The 20,454-nt window shown below is 54.8% G+C and overlaps 1 protein-coding gene across 6 annotated transcripts in view; it reads right to left on the bottom strand.

Moving 5' to 3' along the window:
• Positions 1-1,643: 1,643 nt before the first annotated feature.
• NF2 (NF2, moesin-ezrin-radixin like (MERLIN) tumor suppressor) overlaps positions 1,644-20,454 on the bottom strand; it is a 47,821-nt gene continuing 29,010 nt past the window's right edge. The window contains exons 12-17 of one of the 6 annotated variants that reach the window (XM_071445745.1): positions 20,222-20,439; positions 19,496-19,601; positions 14,426-14,556; positions 12,079-12,238; positions 10,365-10,409; positions 1,644-2,949 (exon numbers count right to left, since the gene is read on the bottom strand). In XM_071445745.1, the coding sequence (XP_071301846.1) occupies positions 10,374-10,409; positions 12,079-12,238; positions 14,426-14,556; positions 19,496-19,601; positions 20,222-20,439 (651 nt within the window). In that variant the 3' untranslated portion in view covers positions 1,644-2,949; positions 10,365-10,373. Of the gene's footprint in view, positions 2,950-10,364; positions 10,410-12,078; positions 12,239-14,425; positions 14,557-19,495; positions 19,602-20,213; positions 20,440-20,454 lie in introns of those variants that run through there. The other 5 variants (XM_071445746.1, XM_071445743.1, XM_071445744.1 and 2 more) reach the window with 5 other exon arrangements.

Genomic DNA, 20,454 nt, shown 5'->3' with positions numbered 1-20,454 from the left:
GGGACAGTGGAGGGACAGAGCAGCAGCCTGTGGGTGTGGGGAGGCCACACCAGCAGCCCCTGGGCTGCACAGCCAGGCTTGAGCCATCCCTGCCTCAGTTTCCCCACCCATCCCCTCTGCCCATTCTCAGCTCTTTTCCTGAAGGAGTTGCTGGCCCAGCTGTGCACGTTTTGGGTGGGCTCTGAACCAGCTCTCTGATGCCCCTCCAGGGCTGCTGGCCCTGGGACTTGCCATCCACAGGTCACCCTGTGTCCCTTCTGTCCCTTTCATCCCCAGCTCTCAACATTTTATTCTATTTTGAGAGTATTTCATGGTTTGGAAGTGAAATAATGTGAGTTGAGGAAACTTTGGGAGCCCAAAGTGAAGAACTGCTGCCAAAGCACTCAGGTGCTGCCTGGGATTGGCCAAATCCCCAATTTCCTTCCTCAGGAACCCATGGCCGGGGAAGGGGCTGGGAGAGGTACCTGGCAAAGGCTTTTTGATGGTTTCTTTTCCTCGAGCAAAGGCAGCTCACACCAACCCACACCCCCAGCTCCTGTTGAGTTCAGTTTGCTAAAAAGGGAAAAAATCAGGGTGAAACTTCCTTTGGCAGGAGAGAAAACGGTCTGGGATGTGCCAGGGAGGGCGGGCAGGGAGGTGGCACCGGGCTGGGAGTGGGAGAGGCAACACTGGGGGTGTGCAAAACTCTGAGAGTGCAAGGCTGGGGGTGTGCGGGGCTGGGGGTGTGCAGGGCTTTGTGAAGAGCCCTGGGAGCAACAGGAACCCCTGAGCCAGAGGGGGATCCATGCTGGATCCATCCCTGGCTTCACCTGGTGCATCTCCAGCATGTCCATCCCTACAAACCTATTCCTCCACATCCATCCCATCCCATCCCATCCCATCCCATCCCATCCCATCCCATCCCATCTCATCCCATCCCATCCCATCCCCTGTGCATTCCCAGTTTATCCCCTGCCCTGCTGCCCTGCCCTGTGCTGGGTAAAGCTCCTCTGGATTAATTTCAGGCTGCAGGGGGTGCAGGTGACACACCAGTTGAATTCCTGTCACTGGAGGCCATGTGGGAAACCAGGTCACCTTCCACATCCCTCCCCAAAATTCCCGTGGGTATCCCACCGCCATCCCTCTGCCAAAAGAAACCCCATCCCACCCCCTCAACCCTGCTTAAAACAACAAAAACCAGAAAAAATCCCCCAGCCCACCGGCGGGGCCGAGCTTTGGTGAGAGCTCCGTGAATCCCCCGGGATTTGGCTGCCGGAGGGCGGATGGAAAGCGCATCCATGGGGCCGGGAACAGCCCCGGGGGTCGGGGCTCGCTGGGCTGGGCCGGTTTCATCCGTGATTAATTAGAAAATTGAGGTCAATGCAGCACATCTTTTATTTATTCCAGGCAGGACGGGATCAGGGACGGCAAACACCGGGCTCAGCCCCTCTGGGCACCCCAAACCCCTTTTCCCTCAAGGAGGGATGCAAAGAGCCCCGAGGGAGCGGGGGCAGCGGGACCTGGAGCGCTCCCGGTCCCGCGGGAGCCCCGGAGGGATCCCGGCACTGCAGCTGCGCCTCCCATTAATCCCGGCACCGCCAACTGCGGCAGCCGGGCTCCCAGCAGCTTTTCCCAAAGAAAAAAAAAAGCAAAGAAGCCTCAGCTCCCCTCCTAGTGCTGTGAATTTTTATTAAAACAGGAGAAAACAGTTATTCCTTCGGAGTACAACAGTCCAGGGAATGGGAAAGCGGCTGTGCCAGGCCACGGCCATCGGAGCTGCAGCCACGTGCGGGGAATCGATCCCAGGGGTTAAATACACAGCGATGGGATGGGGGTGACTCCGTGGGTCAGGTGAGGCTGCGGGAAGGAGGAACTGGGGGTCCTGAGGGGATGTGAGGGATCCCCGGGGCAGCACCGGCTCTGCTGGGGGGTAAACGCAGCTGGAAGAGGATTCCACCCGGGAGGGGCCCAGGATTTGGGACGGAGACGGGAAGGGAAGGTCAAGGCATCCCTGTTCCCCCCGCAGGGGGGTCAGAGCAAAGGCACCCGCGATGGGACAGGCAGGAGCGGGCAGCCCCGGAACCAGCCCGGGACGGCGCCGTTCCCGGGGGGCTCCGAGGGGCTGGGGTGCCCCGGGACCCAGGGAGAGCCCAGCCCGGAGCCCCGGGATCCCTCCAGCCCAAAGCTGCCCAGGTTTGTCACAGTTTGCAGGAACAGTAAGGTTTCATTTGGTTGGCACTAGCTGTTCTCCCGCTCCCTGTTCCCAGCAGGGAGGAGGAGGAGGAGGACGAGCCCTTCCTCCCACCTCCTCTCCCCAGGGAAGCAGCCCAGGATCTCCCCAGCTCCAGGTCCTGGTCCTCCCGCTCCCTGCTCCTCTCCCACGCCAGCGCGGCGTTCCTGATTTACAGCACTCCACTGGAACATGCTCGGGATCCTAATGGAGCTCCCGGCTCCGCGCGGGGCTCCGGGAGCGAGCGGGGGCTCCGGGGCCGGCCCGTGCAATTCCAGACCGGCCCCGGGGGCTCCGGGCTGGCACACCGAGCTCCAGAGCCCTGGAGAAGGCAGCCCCGAGGGGTGACCACCCCTCCCAGGGAGACCCTCGGGCACACTCTCTGCTGGCTGCCAGGGTGGGAAGGCACGGCCACAGCCCCGACCCCGGCTCCAGGGAAAAGCCTGGAGGGCCGAGCCTGGAAGCAATGCTAGAAAAATAAGGAAAAAAAAAAGCTGGAAAACCCAGGAAAACAAAGTGTCAGGAAGAGGATGAACGGCTGCAAAGCTAGAGAACATCACACAGTCCGTGGGCAGCCGGCCCCGAGTCCGAGGGTGTGCAGAGGCTGGAGCAGCGGCGGCTCCGGGGTGATCCCGGCTCCGGACGGGCTCCGGCGGGGCGGAGCAGCAGCGGCGCCGAGCGGTTGCTCCCTAGAGCTCCTCGAAGAAGGCCACACGGGACTTGGTGCTCTGTAGGGTGAGCTGGAAGAGAGCAGAGCGCGATCAGGGGGCACCCCCACCTCCCACAGGGCTCCCAGGAAGGAGCTGTGCCTGGATCCCTCTGGAAACGCCAGGGAATGTGGAAGCCCAGGGGGGTGCAGAAGCCGGGGGTCGTGCAGCCCCCACCGCAGCAAGCACAGCCCGAGGGAAAGCAGGGACAGAGACTCCATCAAGGTCACTGGCATGGCTGAGGCTTCCAGGAATGGAATACAGGGGAGGCTGGATCCAAGGAGCCAGTCCTGGGGCCCCTGACAAGGAGGACACACAGGGATCTTGGGAAGCTGGAGGAGAAACACCTCAGTGAGCTGAGGGAGAACCCACAACTCCGACAGCCACCAGACACGTGTCCCCTCTGTCACCAAACAGGGCCCACCCTCTCTGTGCTCACATCCAGCCCCATCCCACCACAAGTGATCCATGCAGCCACCCTGGGATCTCATCCCACCCCACTCCATCCATCCTGCCACAGGACAGAGCTGGAGAGCCCTCACTGCCAGGACTGTCCTTGCAGGCTCTGCAGGACTCAGAAACCCTTGGAAACCCTTGGAAACCCTTCCACAGCCATCCCACAAACAACACCCCAAGGAGCAGCCTGAGCCCACTTGCTAAGGGGCCAAAGAAGATAAAAGAAATCCTCAGTGGCAGGGCAGAAATCCCAGGATTTACAGCCAACCACCCAATGGAGTGCAGCAGCACAAGTGCCACCTTCCAGCAGCTGCTGAATCACCAGGAGTTTGCCAAAGCACGGGCTAATTGCCAGGGCTCTGTTTCAGCTGGATTAAGCACGGTGCCTTCCTGGGAATGCCGGTTTTGCTGAAACAGGAACCCTGGGATCACCTTACAGCGAGTTAAGCCCCTCAATGGAGCAGTCAGGCGCTTTCCCCCCCTCCCTGCTTCTCCCCCATGGCTCTTCCTCAGTAATTCCCTCTCAGCTCTAATGCCAGTCAGAAAAAAATCTGTATTGCAGAGGAAATTTCTACAGGGGCTTAATAATCTTTTTTGGCAGCAGCTTCTGGGCCAGGGCTGGCTCTCCTCCTCCTCAGCATCCCCCTGGCTGCTCCAGCATCCCCTCCAGAGCTGGCTGGAAGGTGGGTGAGGTGGGACAGGGATTCTGTGTGATACAGGCAGTGTTCTTCTTCTCTAAGGCTGGAGAGGGAAAAAAAAAAGGAGCAGAGAGCCCCAGGCTGCTGCCAGACTCACTGCTGGGGCCATCTGACAGGAACCCCATTCCTGGAAGTGTTCCAGTGCCTAAAGGGCTCCAAAACAGCTGGAGAAGGACTTGGGACAAGGCCTGGAGCAACAGGGTAAGGGGGAATGGCTCCCACTGCCAAAGGGCAGGGATGGATGGGATATTGGGAATGAGGAATTGTTCCCTGGCAGGGTGGGCAGGCCCTGGCACAGGTGCCCAGAGCAGCTGGGGCTGCCCCTGGATCCCTGGCAGTGCCCAAGGCCAGGCTGGACATTGGGGCTGGGAGCAGCCTGGGACAGTGGGAGGTGTCCCTGCCATGGGAGGGGGTGCAATGAGATGAGCTTGAAGGACCCTCCCAACGCAAACCATTCCATGATTCCATTATCTCCCTGCCAAGGCTGTGCCTCCAAATCCATCCCCTCTGCAGCCTGGCTGGGGAGCCAGAGCCTGGCACCCCCCAGCCCACAGGAGCTCACTCCTTCCCAGCACAGGGGAGTTCCCTGTGGATCACCCTGGCAAAGCTGCAGCCGCTGATGGAGCACAGGGAAGATGTTCCCCTCAGGCTTACCAAGGAACCCAACTGTTTCAAGCCTGGCTCTCTGCCTGTAGCTGCACACAGCTCTCCATTAACCCCCCACGTGTTCTGGGGTCCTGGGGTACCCCTGGGGGTGGCCTGAGCCCAAAGCTGTGCCTGCCTCAGGCTGGAAGTTTGGGAAGCAGGAGGAGGCGGAGCTCCAGCAGAGCTCTGGAGCATCCAGCACAGGCACAGGGAGAAGGGAGAGATACAGCCCTGCTCCTTTGCTGGATGCTTTCATCCACAACATCCAAAGGCTCCTAGAGAGGCTCAGTGGTTCCTTTTTAACCCATCCAGGGAATCTGAGGCATGGGAAGAGCAGCCATACAGGGAGTCAGAGCACAGGTGGGTCTGGAGGAGATGGGATCCCATGGAGAGGAGGGAGCACAGACTTCCCAAGAGGGCTGTTCCCTGTGGGTCACTGGCTCCCAGCAGTGGCCAGATTTTGCCACCTGAAAGGCAAACACCACAGGGATTCCTCCTGGCAGGGTGGGCAGGCCCTGGCACAGGTGCCCAGAGCAGCTGGGGCTGCCCCTGGATCCCTGGCAGTGCCCAAGGCCAGGCTGGACACTGGGGCTGGGAGCAGCCTGGGACAGTGGGAGGTGTCCCTGCCATGGCAGGGGTGGGACAGGACAGGTTTTAAGGTCCCTTCCAATGAGGACCAGGACCAGGATTGGGGTTCCCAGCAGCTCCAGGCAGCTGCCTCCTCACATCCCTCTGCAGCCAGGCACCAGAACCACCTGAGAGGAAATCAGGGCTGCTTTTCACTGCTCCCTGACTCTCCACTGCCCATGCCAGAGGGGAAAACTCTCCCCAGCCCTTTTTCCTTCTTCTGTTGTTGTTTGCCTCACTGTGGAGTGCAGGGCTATCCTTGCTCCCACTGGGAGCACCACACAGACCAGGACCCAGGGATGCACTGGGGGAAGGTGGGAAGAGCCAGGGGGAGCTCCGGGGCCATCCTGACTCATCCCAGGGGGTGCCTTGGGGGCAGGGGGAGCCGGTGGGCACAGGGAGCACTCGGCAGGGAAATCCCACTCCCTCAACTGCTTTTCCTTTCTTTTCTGCACTGGGATGTGAAAGCAAAGGGGAGAGCACCACCCTGTGCTGGCCTCTCCATCATCTGTTGGGGGGAAAGCCTCCAACACCTCCAAAATCTCTCTGCAGTCTCTGCATCCCCTTCTGGCCAGGCGAGGAGAAATAAATATCCCTCCCCGTAGCGTAACGCTGTGCAGGGTGATTAAGAGGGAGTTACATCCTCGTCAGTGCGGAGAAAAGGAAAAAAAAATTGATTTACAAGCAGTATTATGATAATCTTCTTCCTGCAGGAGGGAGGGTGGGCTCCCGATGCTCTACCAGAGCCATCAAGGAAAATTTAGAGGGAGAGAGAGGCAGCGCAATTAAGCGGCCTGAGCTCAAAATGAATCAAGATCTCAGGAAGGGAAGAGAGGGAAGAGTCCTGCTCCTGCATTCCTGCACTGGGGCTCCTCTGAGCCTGCTGCTACCCTGGGCTGCCGGACTGATTTGATTTAGGCACCACAAACAAACCAAAGCAACCCAGCAAGTGCCTGGCAGGCACAGGCAGTTTGGAGCAGGTAACCCAATAACTGCAGGCACAGCCATGCTGAGGCTGGGCACAGCCAACCCAGGGAAACCCTCCCAAGGCTCCCGTGAGCCCCCAGAGTGGGGCCATCCCCACGCAACAGGAAGGGGCTGCAGCTCACACCAACTGCCCCCAGGTTTCCCCAGCAGGGAGAGGTTTAAGACGTCTCATTTTCTTGCTTACCCTGCAGTATGGCCGGGCTGGAGGAGAGGGAAACCTGTGCCACCCTCACCCTGTGTGATGCCAAGATGTTTTCCTGCTGCTGTGAAGATCTACAGTCCTTGCTAATCACCACCCAGTGCTCCACACACTAAATCCTCTTTGTTCCCCACTCAGTGCCCTGGTGCCTTTCCCCATCCCTGCCCACTCCCCAGTCCCACCGGCCAGGCAGACCTCTCAATTCCCACTGTGTTACTTTTGAACCCAAAGCCTATTTTCCTGTGATTCTTCCCATTTCCCTCCCTGCTCCTCTCTCCCTCCCACGCTGCCGTTTATTCTCTCCCGAGCACAACTGTCCCCCAGCCCCCGACGCTTTGATGAGCCCATTTGAAAGGAGAAGATGACGCTCCATGTGAAGGAAACGCTTTTCAAAGGCTGCCACAGAAATAGCTGATAGGCCTGACGTTTCCTACTTTCCTCTTGCTCCTTGTAAACAAGGAAAAGAGGCTGCTGTGTCCCAGTTTAACTGCCTGGGAGTTTCACTTCCCAGCTCCGAGGAGAACCGGGAGGAAAATGAACCTGGAAGGGATGTGGTCTGTCACACGTGGGAGTGTGTGGGCAAGAGGCACGTGGGACGAGCCTCTGTCTCCCTCTGCATTTGGAAAATGTGTTCCCAGAGCTGCTCTGCCCACTGGGTGTCTCCTGGCTCCCACCTGCACCCCAGCCAGGTGCCAGGCTGAGTGAGAAGCTGGCAGCCTCACTCATCTTTTCCAACTTCACAGCTCTCAAGGAAATGGGAAACGCCGGTGCTGCTGCTCCTGGGAAGTCCCTTGCTGGTGGTGTGCCTGTTCTGCACTCCCTTTCCAGCTGGGATTGGGTTACACAGCCCTGCAGGAGACTGAGGAGCCTCATCCCTGTCCCACACCCACAGGGAAGGATGGCAGCTCAGCCTGCTCTGTCCCACCCAGACTCCCTCCTTTTGTCCTGCCCAGAGCATTCCTTGTGCTGGTCCCTTCTCTCTGCAAGGGGCACATCCTCCTTCTCCCAACAAACTACTGGGGCAGAACAGACCTGTTCCAGGGAATCTGCAGGTCCAGAAGGAGAGAGATGAGGAAGGGAGTGGCCAGGAGGTGAAAGGGACCCCACAGGAACTGTGAAGTCCTCAAGGGACACGTTTCAGTGATCCCTAGCACACTGCTTGCCTGGTGCAGGTGGAAAATAGAGAAAGCATCTGCCCCAGTGCCAGCCTGTCCAGATGATGAAGGAGCCTTGTGACGTGTGGGGGTGGCACATCCTGTCTGCATGATGAGACACTCAGGCAGCAGTGCCATCATCAGCCACCAGTGTCCTCACAAGGACAGACCACTGCCTATCCCAAAGGTGGCAGGAGGGAAGGCAAGGCTGCAGAAGTCCCTCTGGCTCTGCCCCACTCACCCTTCTGTGCTTCCAGCTGGGAACTGTTCATTGGCTAAACCCAAAGGGGACCTTAAAACTCATCCAGTGCCACCCCTGCCATGGGCAGGGACACCTCCCACTGTCCCAGGCTGCTCCCAGCCCCAGTGTCCAGCCTGGCCTTGGGCACTGCCAGGGATCCAGGGGCAGCCCCAGCTGCTCTGGGCACCTGTGCCAGGGCCTGCCCACCCTGCCAGGGAACAATTCCTAATTCCCAAGATCCCATCCATCCCTGCCCTCTGCAGTGGGAGCCATTCCCTGTGTCCTGTCCCTCCATCCCTTGTCCCAAGTCCCTCTCCAGCTCTCCTTCAGGCACTGAGAGGGGCTCTAAGGTCTCCCTGGAGCCTTCTTTTCTCCAGCCTGAACACCCCCAGCTCGGATCTCCAAGTGTCTCCACAATGATCATTATCCAAGCCAAGGGCAATACTGCACTACATCCAGGATCAGAGCCAGAGAAGGAGCCAGCAGGATCCCCAGGGGCCCCAAAAGTGCTCCCCTGGGATTGAGCTGAAGCCTGGAGAAGCTGCTCCCAGCCATGTGAGAGCCTGGCAGGAGAGGCTAAGGCTGCCTGTGGAAGGAGCAGAGGCTCAACCACAAAGCTGCTTGTCTGGGAACAGGCGTGGAGATTTGCTCCTTGCCTGGATACTTCAAAGGGCTTAAATCCCAGTAAATAAGCATGACTGTGCAAGAAGAAAGCAAGTGGAATCAAAGACCTGATTGTGTTTTAGCAGCCTGTCCTGGGAGCTTTCCTACAGCGGAGGAGATGAGGAAGAAGTGGGTTTTTCACCCTTTACCACAGACTAAGTGACAAACCCTCCTGAATCGGAGCCAGCTGGAGCCACAGCACCAGCCCACGGCAGGGAGCTACGGAGAAGGGAGAGCAGCTTCCAGATGAGGTGTCTGTGCTGTGCCCACAGAGCTCATAAAAAGGGATTAGCATGTTAACCACGTAATTAAACATGAAAAACTTAGCGGGCGCCTTCAAAGGCAGGCACCAAACCCCAGAGGTCACACTGCAGCGCTCGCTGTGCAGATGCTTTAATTATGGGGGCTCCTCCTGGGCACTGCAGCTCTCCCAGCTGCTGGAAGAGTCTTCCCACAAGCTGCCAGGACTTCATTTCACCTCCTTGTGCTGTGGCCACAAGCGGATTTCACCCCAAATTTACCTGCCACGGAGCTCTTCCAGCCAGGTGGGATGGGATAATGCATTTCATCCACAGCCAGTCTGTCTGAGATATCCAACACCTTCCCCAAGGTGGCCCTGACCTGCAGGGTCACCCCTTTTAGCCTCTTCCCCATGGAACTGTTTAACAATGAGAGCAACCTGTTTTGGGAACACCTGCAGCTGCTCAGAGCTGGCACAAACCCCAAACTCCAGGGATTTATAGCCCCTGGAATGGCTGGTGCAGTGAAGAACAGCACAGCCTCATGTTGAGCTCTCCTGGGTAAAACAACCTCCTGCCTCTGGTCTCGAGCTCCAGAGGTGCTGTGGAATTGCTCTATCTTTTCCAAAAGCATTTCCCACCAGCTCTGCCATCTGTGAGTGTGGTATCCCAGTACTTCCCTGAGTGCCACCAACTCCAAGCTCCCAAAACCCTGTGGCTGTGCAAGAACTTTGCCCCAGGGCAGAAGCAGGAAAGCTTCCCCAAACTCATCCTCCCGAAGGAGGGAGTGGATGCTCAGCACATACAGCCTGCAGACTGAGGGCAAATCCTTGGAGGAAAGCAGGCTCCAGAAATAAGAGATGTGGCATTAACAGAGCAGGACCCCCTGGGCAGGAGGTGGTGAGGGACAGGCAGAGGCAGTGCAGGGAGAAGGACAACTCCTGTCCCCAGGTGTGCTGGTGACCTTCCCCTGGCACAGAGCCACCTGCAGACACCAGTTGTCCTCAATCCTCTGCTTTATCTTCCTGGGATGCTTCTCCAACAGGCAGAGCATCCTCGTGCTGCTCGGCTCCGAGACGGAGCTGCACATTTTTAGCCCATTTTGACAGTGCTGGCAGCAGAGATTATTGGGTTTAGCTGTTTGTTTGGGGTATTTTTTTTACCTCCTGATTTTTTTTTCTGCAACAAACAAGGGGGAAGGTGCTGTTTTACTTCATTAAAGGAATCTTCAAAGGCTGCCCTGCACCTCCGATAGATTCCCAACCACCGGTGCAAAAACAGGCGCGCTGAATTATTAAAGTGCCTCTACCTGAACTCCCCCTCTGAGGTTGCCAACACAACTTCTGCCAAGAAAGCTTCCCAGCACAGAGGATCAGGTGTAGGAACAAATGCAGAGAGGCTGGGAGTGCTCCTGAGGGAGGGAGAGCCGGGCTGGACCGCGGGCAGCCGGTCCCGCTGGAGCGCAGGCAAGCTCATGCACGGGTTAGTGCCACAGGCAGACCCCAGCACCCCCACGCAGAGTACCTTGGAATAACCTACTTGGAATTCTCAAATGCAGATAGGTCTTCTGCCCTGGGCTTGAGGCTAAACCAGCAAAATAAAACGAACAACAAATAATAATAATAATCCCCGTGTGTGATACAAGGGCAGGGGATCTGTGGGATCTTAGGGCTTGCCTGGAGCAACCAGCAGCTTCCAGGTGAGGCAGAGGGTTGGTGCCATTGAAGTATTGCTGGACTGATATCCCAATCCCAGTGCCCTGTGTTTCCTTGCCTTCTCCACAGTGAAGACAAAAGCCCTGCTGACCTCCCTGAGCAGAGCAGGCTGTAATTTCCCTCTGATGTCTCCACTAATAGTCTATTATTTGGGAACCTTTGCTCCGTGCTGAGATGCAGCAGCCGGGCAGCCCCCGCTGCCTCCGGAAGGGAGGGGACAGGACAAGACTCCATCTTCAAAGGCAGGCAAAGTGACAGCACTGTGACAAGCCCTGACAGACATGGTAATGATGGCCCAGCCACCCTCTTTAAGGCAGACAAATGGGACCATCAGCTCTCTATGAACTCCTCTCTGTCAGAAGTGAAAATTTAGCAGTTTCTGTTTAAACCAAGGACTTGGAACACAGAGACAAATCCGTCCAAAACCTACTGGGAGCAGAAACGCCTCCAGATTCTACAATGACAAAAAGGGTTGTGAAGATTTTTATTTTCTCAGCTCTAGTGTGACAGGAACCTGAATAGCTCCAGGCCAGCACGGGGAAACTGGTGAGTGAGCCCCGCTAGATTCATTTTCCTGCCCCAATTCAGTGATCACAAACTCCCAGCCACAAAAGTCGGCAAGAACTGATATTTCCAAAGCCTTTCAGACATAACTTCTGGCTGGGAATAGTAAAGAGAGTAGAATTTGTTTTTCAAGCCTGCAGTTGTTACCACAGCCTGCATCCCGTGCCATGTGGATTTCTGAATCCTTCCCGAGGACAGCTGCCAGCAAAAAGCCAGCCAGGAAAAGCCTTTGCAGGGAAAAAAGCCTTTGCAGGTGAGTGGGGCTGACCACCACCATCCAAATGCATCATGGATGTGCCTCCAGCCCCTCGTTACAGAGCCCCGCACTGAGGCAAAGGAAAAAGATGGGATGTAGAAGAATAAAGAAGATGTTTTGTTGTGAGCTTTCAGGGGAGCCCTGGGTCTCAGACCCAGGCAGCCTCAATTTCTGGCTGAAGTTCCTCATGTCAGCCCCACTGCGGGAGGCAGGTGGCTCCAGGGAGCAGAGGTCTCACACCCCCTGCCAGCAAAGGCTTTGCTGTTAGTGACTGAAGCTGCACTACAGGTTTCTCTAGAGAGATTAAAAGAGAGGAAGAGCTTTTGGCTTTTTCCACTGAGAGCTCCTAAGCCAGGAGTATTTCTGCCCTCATTATTCACCAGACAAGCTCAGTGCTCATACGGAACAGCTGCAATAGGCAGGGAGGGCTTTTCCTGTTCACTGGGGATGCAGAGCCCTTCCAACAACATCCTTGTACAGCTTTTAAGGTTCAGAAAGACCTTCAGCCCTGGAGACCCTCACATCCCTTCCCACAGCACTGGAGAGACCAGGCTGGATCAGGACACCAGGACCACCAGAAGCTGGATTCTCCAATCAAAGCTAAGCAGCTGGGGAAGAAAGCCTAGATCCAACAATTTTATTATCAAAAGCAGGACGATTTTAGGGTTCTTTTTAAAGGGTTTCATCAGGGGGGATACAAACTGGGGCCTTCTGATACCTTTTTAATAGTGTTGTGCTTGCTGTTGCCCCGGCTGGAGTTCTCATTGTGCAAAATATCCAGAGCTGTCTCTCTCTCCTTGAGCTTCAGTGCCTCGATTTCTGTCTTCAGCTCGTTGAGCTGCTCCTGCAGGTGCTTGCTCCTCTCCATGTACTCCACCCTAAAACACACACACAGAACAGCCCTGGGTTAGCACTGACCAGCTGCACCTGCTGATGCAGACCTGATAACAGAATCATAACAGAATTATAACAGAAACAGCTTTTCTTCATTATTTTTAGCGTGTGGAACTGATAATATCAGTTTATAGCACACAGTGAGCTACTCAGAGCAATTATTTGTTCCTTATTAAAGGGGACCCAGACAGCCAACCCAGCAATAAAAGTGTAAGTTATATTATTATTATACAAAATTAAACCCAAGCTGGGTGGTATTTTTAAGTCTCCCAATTTGCAAGTGAAGCTGACAGAGGTTTACACCACACAGTGGTTTAAGCAGCTACTCAGGAGAGCTCTACACCCCTGCACCCCTTCCCAAACCTGCTCCACAACCCAAATCCACAAATCTTTCCATGAGGAAGGACCCTGAGGTAGTGACTTGTTGTGTTGTAGAGGGATTTAGCTCGCAAACTGTGTGGGAGCAAGTGCTGTCCCCAAAATATCAGGGATCTTGTGGACACAGAGCACCCCTGGCACAGAGAAAGTCTCCCAAAAAAAAAAGTAAGAAAGGGAAAAAACCAAACCCGAAAGCCAGCATTCCCAGGACTCATCCTGAAGTGCCTTCCACAATGAAAAATCAACTGGAAAAATCACCCCATGAGTTTTGTACCTGTGATTAACCCCCTGAGCCAGGTCAGAGGGCCAGCAGGGTAACAGGAAGCCTTTCCAGTGCCAAAATTTATAAAGAGGTTTATCCCAGCACCCACGGAAAGAGAACAGCCCCAGAGAAGACAGGAAAAGCATCCTATTGCTTTCAGCATTTGGCAGAGGCAGCTCTCCCTGCTCAGGAGAGCAGGATGACCTAGATAGCAACCTGGGTACAGAACCAGGAATTATCCTGTTATTTTCAGCTTCTATCTTTTTCCTTCTGGCTTTGGGAAAAGTTTTCAGAAGTTCTTAATCTGTCTCTATGTCTGTGATTTCATACACAGGAAAGGGCACTGAGCAGAGGCAAGGCAAAGCAGCCTCTGGGATCCAGGGGTGTCAGTGCAGCCTCGGGAAGTTTTGGCCGGAGCGGGATGACAGAGCCATTGTGGCTTTGATCTACGACCCAATCGATGAACAAAGCACATCATTACTACAGAGATTAAAATCTGATCTGCTTTGATTTCTGCTCAATTGGTAATTTCGAAGGCTACACTTACACCCTCAGGAAAACACAAGATCAAAGCTCATAATCACATCCAAACTTGCTGGCGAACACTTTTTACCCAGGAACGTGACACAAATGCCAAGGAAAAGGGGTTAAAGCCCTAGTGCAGGACCTTAACACACCCCAGCTATCACCACATTCCCTGGACACCTGCAAAGCCTCAAGCTCAGGCCTGCAGCACTCAGCCTGCTGTTAACTCTTTCCACCACTGTGGGCAGTTCCAGCCTGAGCAGGAGCCAGGGTTCCCACAGGGACAGGAACTGCCTGGAGCAAGGCCCTGAGCTCACCTGGGAGCAGGTGGCAGGGACAGGTCAGTGACACCAGGTCCCCACCAGGGAAAGGCTCAGCCAGGACAAGCCCAGAACTGTTGAGGTTGGAAAAGTCCTTTGAGGTTAACAAGTCCAACCATTCCCCAGCACTGCCAAGGCCAGCACTGCCCCATGTCCCCAAGTGTCACATCCACATGGCCTTTACATCCTTCAGGGATGGGGACTCCAGCATTGCCCTGGGCAGCTGTGCCAGGCCTGGAAATAATTTCCATGAAGGAATTATCCCAAAATCCACCCTGCCCCTGCCCTGGCCCAGCCTGAGGCCATTCCCTCTGCTCATGGGAGCACAGCCCGACCCCCCCGGCTGTCCCCTCCTGGCAGGAGCTGTGCAGAGCCACAAGGGCCCCCCTGAGGCTCCTTTGCTCCAGGCTGAGCCCCTGCCCAGCTCCCTCAGCCTCTCCTGGGGCTCCAGCCCCTTCCCAGCTCCGTTCCCTGGCCTGGCCACGCTCCAGCCCCTCCAGGTCTCTCCTGTCAGGAGGGTCCCAGAGCTGCCCCAGCACTGGAGGTGCCCCAGCAGTGCCAGCTCAGGGCACGGGCACTGCCCTGCTCCTGCTGCCACCCCAGGGCTGTCCTTGGCCTCTTGGCCACACCTGGCTCATGTCCAGCACAAATCCCAGCCCAGCCTGGATTGGATGTGTGCCACATACTTCTCCTTCTCGATTTCCATGGACAGCCTCTTCATGTCTGTATCCTTGAAGTCGAAGGAGAGGCTCTCACTGATGAGGTTGTAGCTTGGCAGGTCAGTGGGCAGTGCTGTGGTACTTGAGTTCATGGACTGCTGAAGAGAGAGCACAAGTTAATCACTCTGGGCCACACAAGGGTCACTACAGCCAATGTTCTGCAACACTGATGTAAAATCAGAGCAACACTTGAGCCCAGAGTCCTGAGCACAAGATCAGCCTGGACATCCCCTTGCTCTATTCCCAGTTTGCTCCTCAGTTCAAAGCCATTGCTCCTCCAGGATTCTTTGCAGTCCTAAAAGAGGAGACAAAACATCACCTGCCTTCAAAATCTATTGACAAGACTTGGTAAAATCAAGGCTTTATCACTGCTGTGTCACTTTAAGCTGCCTCTTGGGAGTCATCTGTCTGCTATTTAACATTCAATCAGGTTTATAAAGTTCAAGCTGTGAGTGGGGACAATGTAAGACCCCGTGTGACAGCAGAGTCCTGCACTCCACAGCTCCCCAAAGCCTGAGCAAAGACCAATGTGACCCCAAGATTGCCATTCCAGCAAGGTCCATGGAGATGCACCGACACATTTTTATCTCCTCAGTAATTTACAGCTCCAAAGGTTTAAAAACCACTTCTAAATTCAGCGGGAAGTGGAGATAACACAGCAAATCACTCCTGGAACACCTGAGCAAGGATTTGGGACTTTCTTCCTCCTGCAAAATGCTTTGCTATCCCCCAGTGACACACACTGCCAGGCCCTCAGATTTTATCTTCTCCTTAAAAATGACCCTTCTTCCTCTCAGTCAAAAATTCTGTCACACCTCTAACAAATGGGCTCATTAGGAGGAGAGGAAAAGCCTGCTGGAGTCATGGCTCTGCTCCTGCAGCACACTGGATGAGGTGGCAAACAGGGCACACGTCAAGGGTGGCACAGCAGCATCAGATGGGGCTGAGTCACAAGTGCTGCCAGCCTGCTCAGCCCTGCTCTGGGGTATGAGAAATCCAGCCTGGCATCCCAAAGATCCCCCACGTCCCTCCTGGATGCTCCTTCTTGCTTTAAGGGATTCCTGTATGGAAAACAACGTGCCCAAACCTGAAATGGCAGTGCTGGGTACCTGCTCTAACAAATGAGAGTTTGAGCTTCCATTGGCTCTTTCTTTCTCCTATTTGGGATACTCCAAGCACTGTTTTCAGTTAGCTCCTCTTCAGCAAGACCTGCAAGCACTGGAGTGACAGATTTACTCTGCACAATAACCTCCCTCTTCCCTCAGCACCAGCCTGGAATTCACAAACAGCCAGGGCTCGTTCCCAGCTCGGACAAATCTGAGAGGAACAACATTTCATGGAGCAGCAAAGCTGGAACACAAACACCTCGTACAAGCATAAACAAGGAGGTGCCTCAAAGTGCACTTGGCCTGGCTGGAGCCTTCCAGGTGAGTTAAGACCCACATGACAAGGAAACCCAACTCCTTCCTCCCCCTTTGCTGCCAGCACAGAACAAAGCCACATTAATTCTGGAGCAGGCGCTGGAAGGGACAGCTCAGTACCTAAATTCCAGTCTCGAAGGAAAGGGGACAGGTCTGCCAAAGCACTTAACTGATTTAAATACTTGCATCCCATTGACATTCAAGTCCCTTCCCTGTAAGGCACAGGCGTTCCCAAAGCCCTTCCCACGTGAGGTTCTCCCATCCCTGCAGCACAGGGGAGCCAGGAGCATCCAAGCCAGCCCACTGGCCTTCAAACAACCTTTAGCCTGTTTTTTTTTCAGTACAAGCTTTGTTGGTTTTTGTTTTTAAAAACTCCCAACAGCAGCAGTAACAGTTGAGCAGGAATTTCAGTTGCTGCAGCCATTAAGGCCTGAGCCAATTCATCAGGGTTGCTACAGCCACTACTTCCCTCTCTTCCCTCGGCACCGCTCTGCCATGGAGCAGGGAAAAAAATGGTGGAGAAGTCAGAGAGCAGCAAGAGTGAGGAAGAGTATGGAAAAAGCAAAGAGTGAGCAGGTTCAGGGCTCTCAAAGGCACAGGACTGATATCTGGAACAAAGCATTTAACAGAATCATGGAATGGTTTGGGTGGGAAGGGACCTTAAAGCTCACAGACCTGCCATGGCCAGGGACACCTTCCACTAGCCCAGGCTGTTCCAAGTCCCATCCAGCCTGGCTTGGGCACTGCCAGGGATCCAGGGGCAGCCCCAGCTGCTCCAGGCACCCTGTGCCAGGGCCTGCCCACACTCACAGCCAGGAATTGTTTCCCAATATCCCATCCATCCCTGCCCTCTGGCAGTGGGAGCCATTCCCTGGGTCCTGTCCCTCCATCCCTTGTCCCCAGTCCCTCTGCAGCTCTCCTGAAGCCCCTTTAGGCCCTGCAAGGGGCTCTGAGCTCTCCCTGGAGCTTCTCCTCTCCAGGTGAGCACCCCCAGCTCTCCCAGCCTGGCCCCAGCCCTTGGAGCATCTCTGTGCCCTCCTCTGGACTGGCTCCAGCGGCTCCAGGGCCCTCCTGTGCTGGGACCCCAGATCTGGAGGCAGCTGTGCAGGTGCAGAGGGACAGAATTCCTGTTGCAGATTCCCTGCCATTAGCAACAATGCTGGGCAGCTCTCTCAGCAGGTGCTGTTATTTCTAATCCAGGGCCATAGGGGTGATAAAAGGGACAGGGAGCTTTTTCCATATGTGTTCCCTGACCTGGAACAAAGTGCAGAGCCCTGTTCCTGCACTCCAGCAGCTTCCTGCCATTAATAGGAAAGCACCACGGTGGCAGCAGCATCCCTTGGATCCCTCTGGAATACAGAGACAGGGAGGATCCAGAGGGAGCACAGAGCAGGCCAGGAGGGTTCCCCTGCAGGCAAAGCTCCTTCTGGTGCTGCCACTGCTTTTATTTTGGGCAAGCCCAAAGCAGCCACTTCCAGCTCCCACAGGATCAGAGAGGAGGTGGTTGCCTTTAGCTGGCACCTGAAGGGCACTGAGGGAGGCAAAGATTTGCAGCCAAGTCCGTAAGGAATGAGTCGTTCTCCGAGCCCTGACGGCCTGAGACTCACATCCACATCTCACTTCTCATGCATCACCTACCAGTGACATCATAAAAGCAGCTTGGGCTTCAAGGACTAAAAAGACACTGAAATAAGCTTTAAAGAACCAGGATTGGAGATTGGAAAGTTGAAATATATATATATTTAACTGTTTCTTTAGCCTTTTCTGCAGCACAGAGTTAGGTCAGGGATTGGACTCCATCTCTGAATGGTTTTTTCCAACCTAAATGATTCTACATCCATCCATTCCCTCCTTCCTCTCTTGCTCTTGTGAAGTCCTGCTGAGTTCCCAGTGTCAGAGGACAACAGCACAACTCTGGGACCATGGAGAAGAACAAGCCCAATGTTACACACCCATTCAGGAAGAGAAAAGTTGGAATCCTGCACCGTTCATCAGAGCTGAGGAGCTCAAGTCTCCCAAAAACAGCTTTCAAAACAGGGTCCTTCCATGTACTGGCAATCCAGGGTAACAGGTAACAGAGGATGGAAGAACCCAGCAAGGTGTTTTCACCTGGATATGGACATGCTGGGCACACCAGCCTCCTCCTGGGAGTGTGTGCAGCACAGCCCTCACCCCTCATCCCAGGGCTGGGAGAGGGGCAGGAGGAGCAGCAGCTGCATGAAGGGACCCTGCCACCAAAATGGGGAGGAAAAAAGCATTTCCCTTCCCAGCAGGCACTGGCAGCGTGTCTGGAAGGCCAGGGCTCTTTAGGGAAGGCAGAGGACACAGCCCCGTGTGTCTGGAAGCAGCAGCTCTGCCTCCAGGCAGATGCAGCTGGAGGGGTGGAGCTGAGCTCCATGCAATCCCACAACATTCCCCTAATGAGGCTCTAATTCCACAGGAACAGAGAGCAGAGCCACCCAGCTGCTGCCCTGTGCAGGGATTTCAGCACAAGGGCTTTGAGCTGGGGCTCTGCTGGTTTCACTAAGGATGGACATGGCAACACGAGGGAACAGGGTGTGCAAGAGCTGCCCAAATCCCACACTGTTCAGTGAGGACAAGTGTCTCCCTGTGCACAAGTCAAAGCCAGAATTAAGGAGCTGGTGCATCCCAGAATTCCAGTGACTTGTAAAAGAAGGAGCACTCCAAAGCTGGGCTTTATCCAGCACTCACTTGACTGAGTGTCCCAGAGCTGAGAGCACCTGATTATTTTCCATCACTGTTATTTTTAACAGCTTCCAAATATTCCTGCAGAACTCCAGGGAATTGGGATGCAACATTGCTCCATCTCAACCCCTCTCCAATCTGCTCCTATAAAGTTTCCAGACAAAGGGGGAAGGAGCCTACAGGTACAAATTCAAACCACAGTGCTGGCCTGCCCATAACTCCCACGCCAAGCCTATTCCTGATGCTCCTCCCCTTCCCCCAGGCCAGGAAGGAACAGGTGTGAGCTGCAGGGCTGGAGGCACCTGATGGGGTTTGCAGGCACAATTAGGGAAGCAGAGGAAAAGAACTGCCAGACAAGTCAGAGCATTGGTCATCCAGTCTGGCTTTTCTGTGCCCAGCAGGAATGGGGACCAGATGCTTCAGAGGAAGGTGTGAAATCCTCTTAATGGACAATTATGGAATAATCTCCCTTCAAGTAAGTTTCTTCCCAGCATATGAAGGTCCAGTTTATGCCCAAAGAATGAATTCACAGGTTCTGAACAGTGTTTATCTCACCTAACAAGAATAAGGGTATATTTAACCCTATTTTAAAGGTTATGGCTAAGCTGGTGCACTCCACACGTGCTGGCAAAGTGGCTCTGACACGGCTGCTAAATTGGTTTAAAATTTGCTGCTTTAATTTCACCAGCAGCTCCTTTGCTCTCGTAGCAAGAGGTGGGTGGAAAAAAAAAAAGAGCATAGTGAAGTTCTGCTGGATGAGATGCAGGGATGAAAAGGGCAAGCACTGCTCAGGATTTCTGAGCAGCAAAGAGACAGCTCAGCCCCCTCCACGATTGGGATGGAGAAGGAGGCTCCTCCAGGCTACACAGGAGGGCAGGGAACTGGGAATTACAACACAGATCTCTCTTACTGTGTAGGAAGACTTGCTGGTGATCTCCAGGAGCTTCTGCTTCGCTCTGCGCTCCGACTCGCGAGCCTCCTGCAGGTCCTGCTTGAGCTGATCAGCCTCCTTTGCCCTGCAAGGACCAACAGCAAACAGCAAATGTCAGACTGCAGGAATGAGAGGATGGAGAAGCAGGATCACAGTGTGGAATAGGCAAGAAAAGACACAGAAGGGCTGAGTTCATCTGAGCAGAAGGGCTGACACCCAGCAGGCTCTCACACAGAGAGGAGTAATCAGCTGGAAGGAAACAAGGCTGATCTTTTACTTGCTCACTGCCACATTCACTGTGGGACCTGGGCTTGGGTATCAGGAGGATGGAAACACCAGTTTTAACAAAGAGCAAAGTCTCTGTTCAGGGCTAACCTGGAACAGAACTCATGACTGGAAAGGAGAACTGAACAACTGAGAGATAAGTAGAAGAGTAAGGAGAGAAAAAAGGGAATGTAGATCTACCATCCAGAGGAAGAACAACTCCCAAGTGTTATTAACATTGTTGAATACTTTGGGGAATGCAGGGGAGGGTTCCAGAAAGCTCCCAAAAGCAGAGCTGGCTTTTGGAGAGGGAAACCATCTGGTCCAAAGAGCCATTTGCTGTTGGACACACGTGGGAAGCTGAGGGAGGATAACTCAGAGGGATAACTTGAAGGGAGTGGGAAGCAAAGCAGAAGCAGCTGCAAGGTTGTACCCTCTGACCTCCTCTCCGACTCCTCGGCCATTTTCAGTGCCAACATCTCTGCCTCCAGCACCTTCTGCTCCATCAGCCTCTTCTCCTCCTCGGTGCGGATGGCCGTGGCCTTGATGCGCTGCATCTCCTGCTCGGCCTCGGCCGCCTTCTGAGCCAGGAGCTTGGCCTCCTCCTCTGTGATCTGCGCCTTCTCCGCCAGCAGATCCGCCGTCTCCTCCGACCTCATCTGACAATTCCAGGA

Source organism: Agelaius tricolor, unplaced genomic scaffold (genome assembly GCF_023055355.1).
Source record: "Agelaius tricolor isolate 1412-34295 unplaced genomic scaffold, bAgeTri1.0.p SCAF_20, whole genome shotgun sequence".
In the NCBI taxonomy this organism is placed as follows: domain Eukaryota; kingdom Metazoa; phylum Chordata; class Aves; order Passeriformes; family Icteridae; genus Agelaius; species Agelaius tricolor.
Note: the sequence above shows the minus strand (reverse complement) of the source record. Positions and strands in the feature narration are given on the sequence as shown.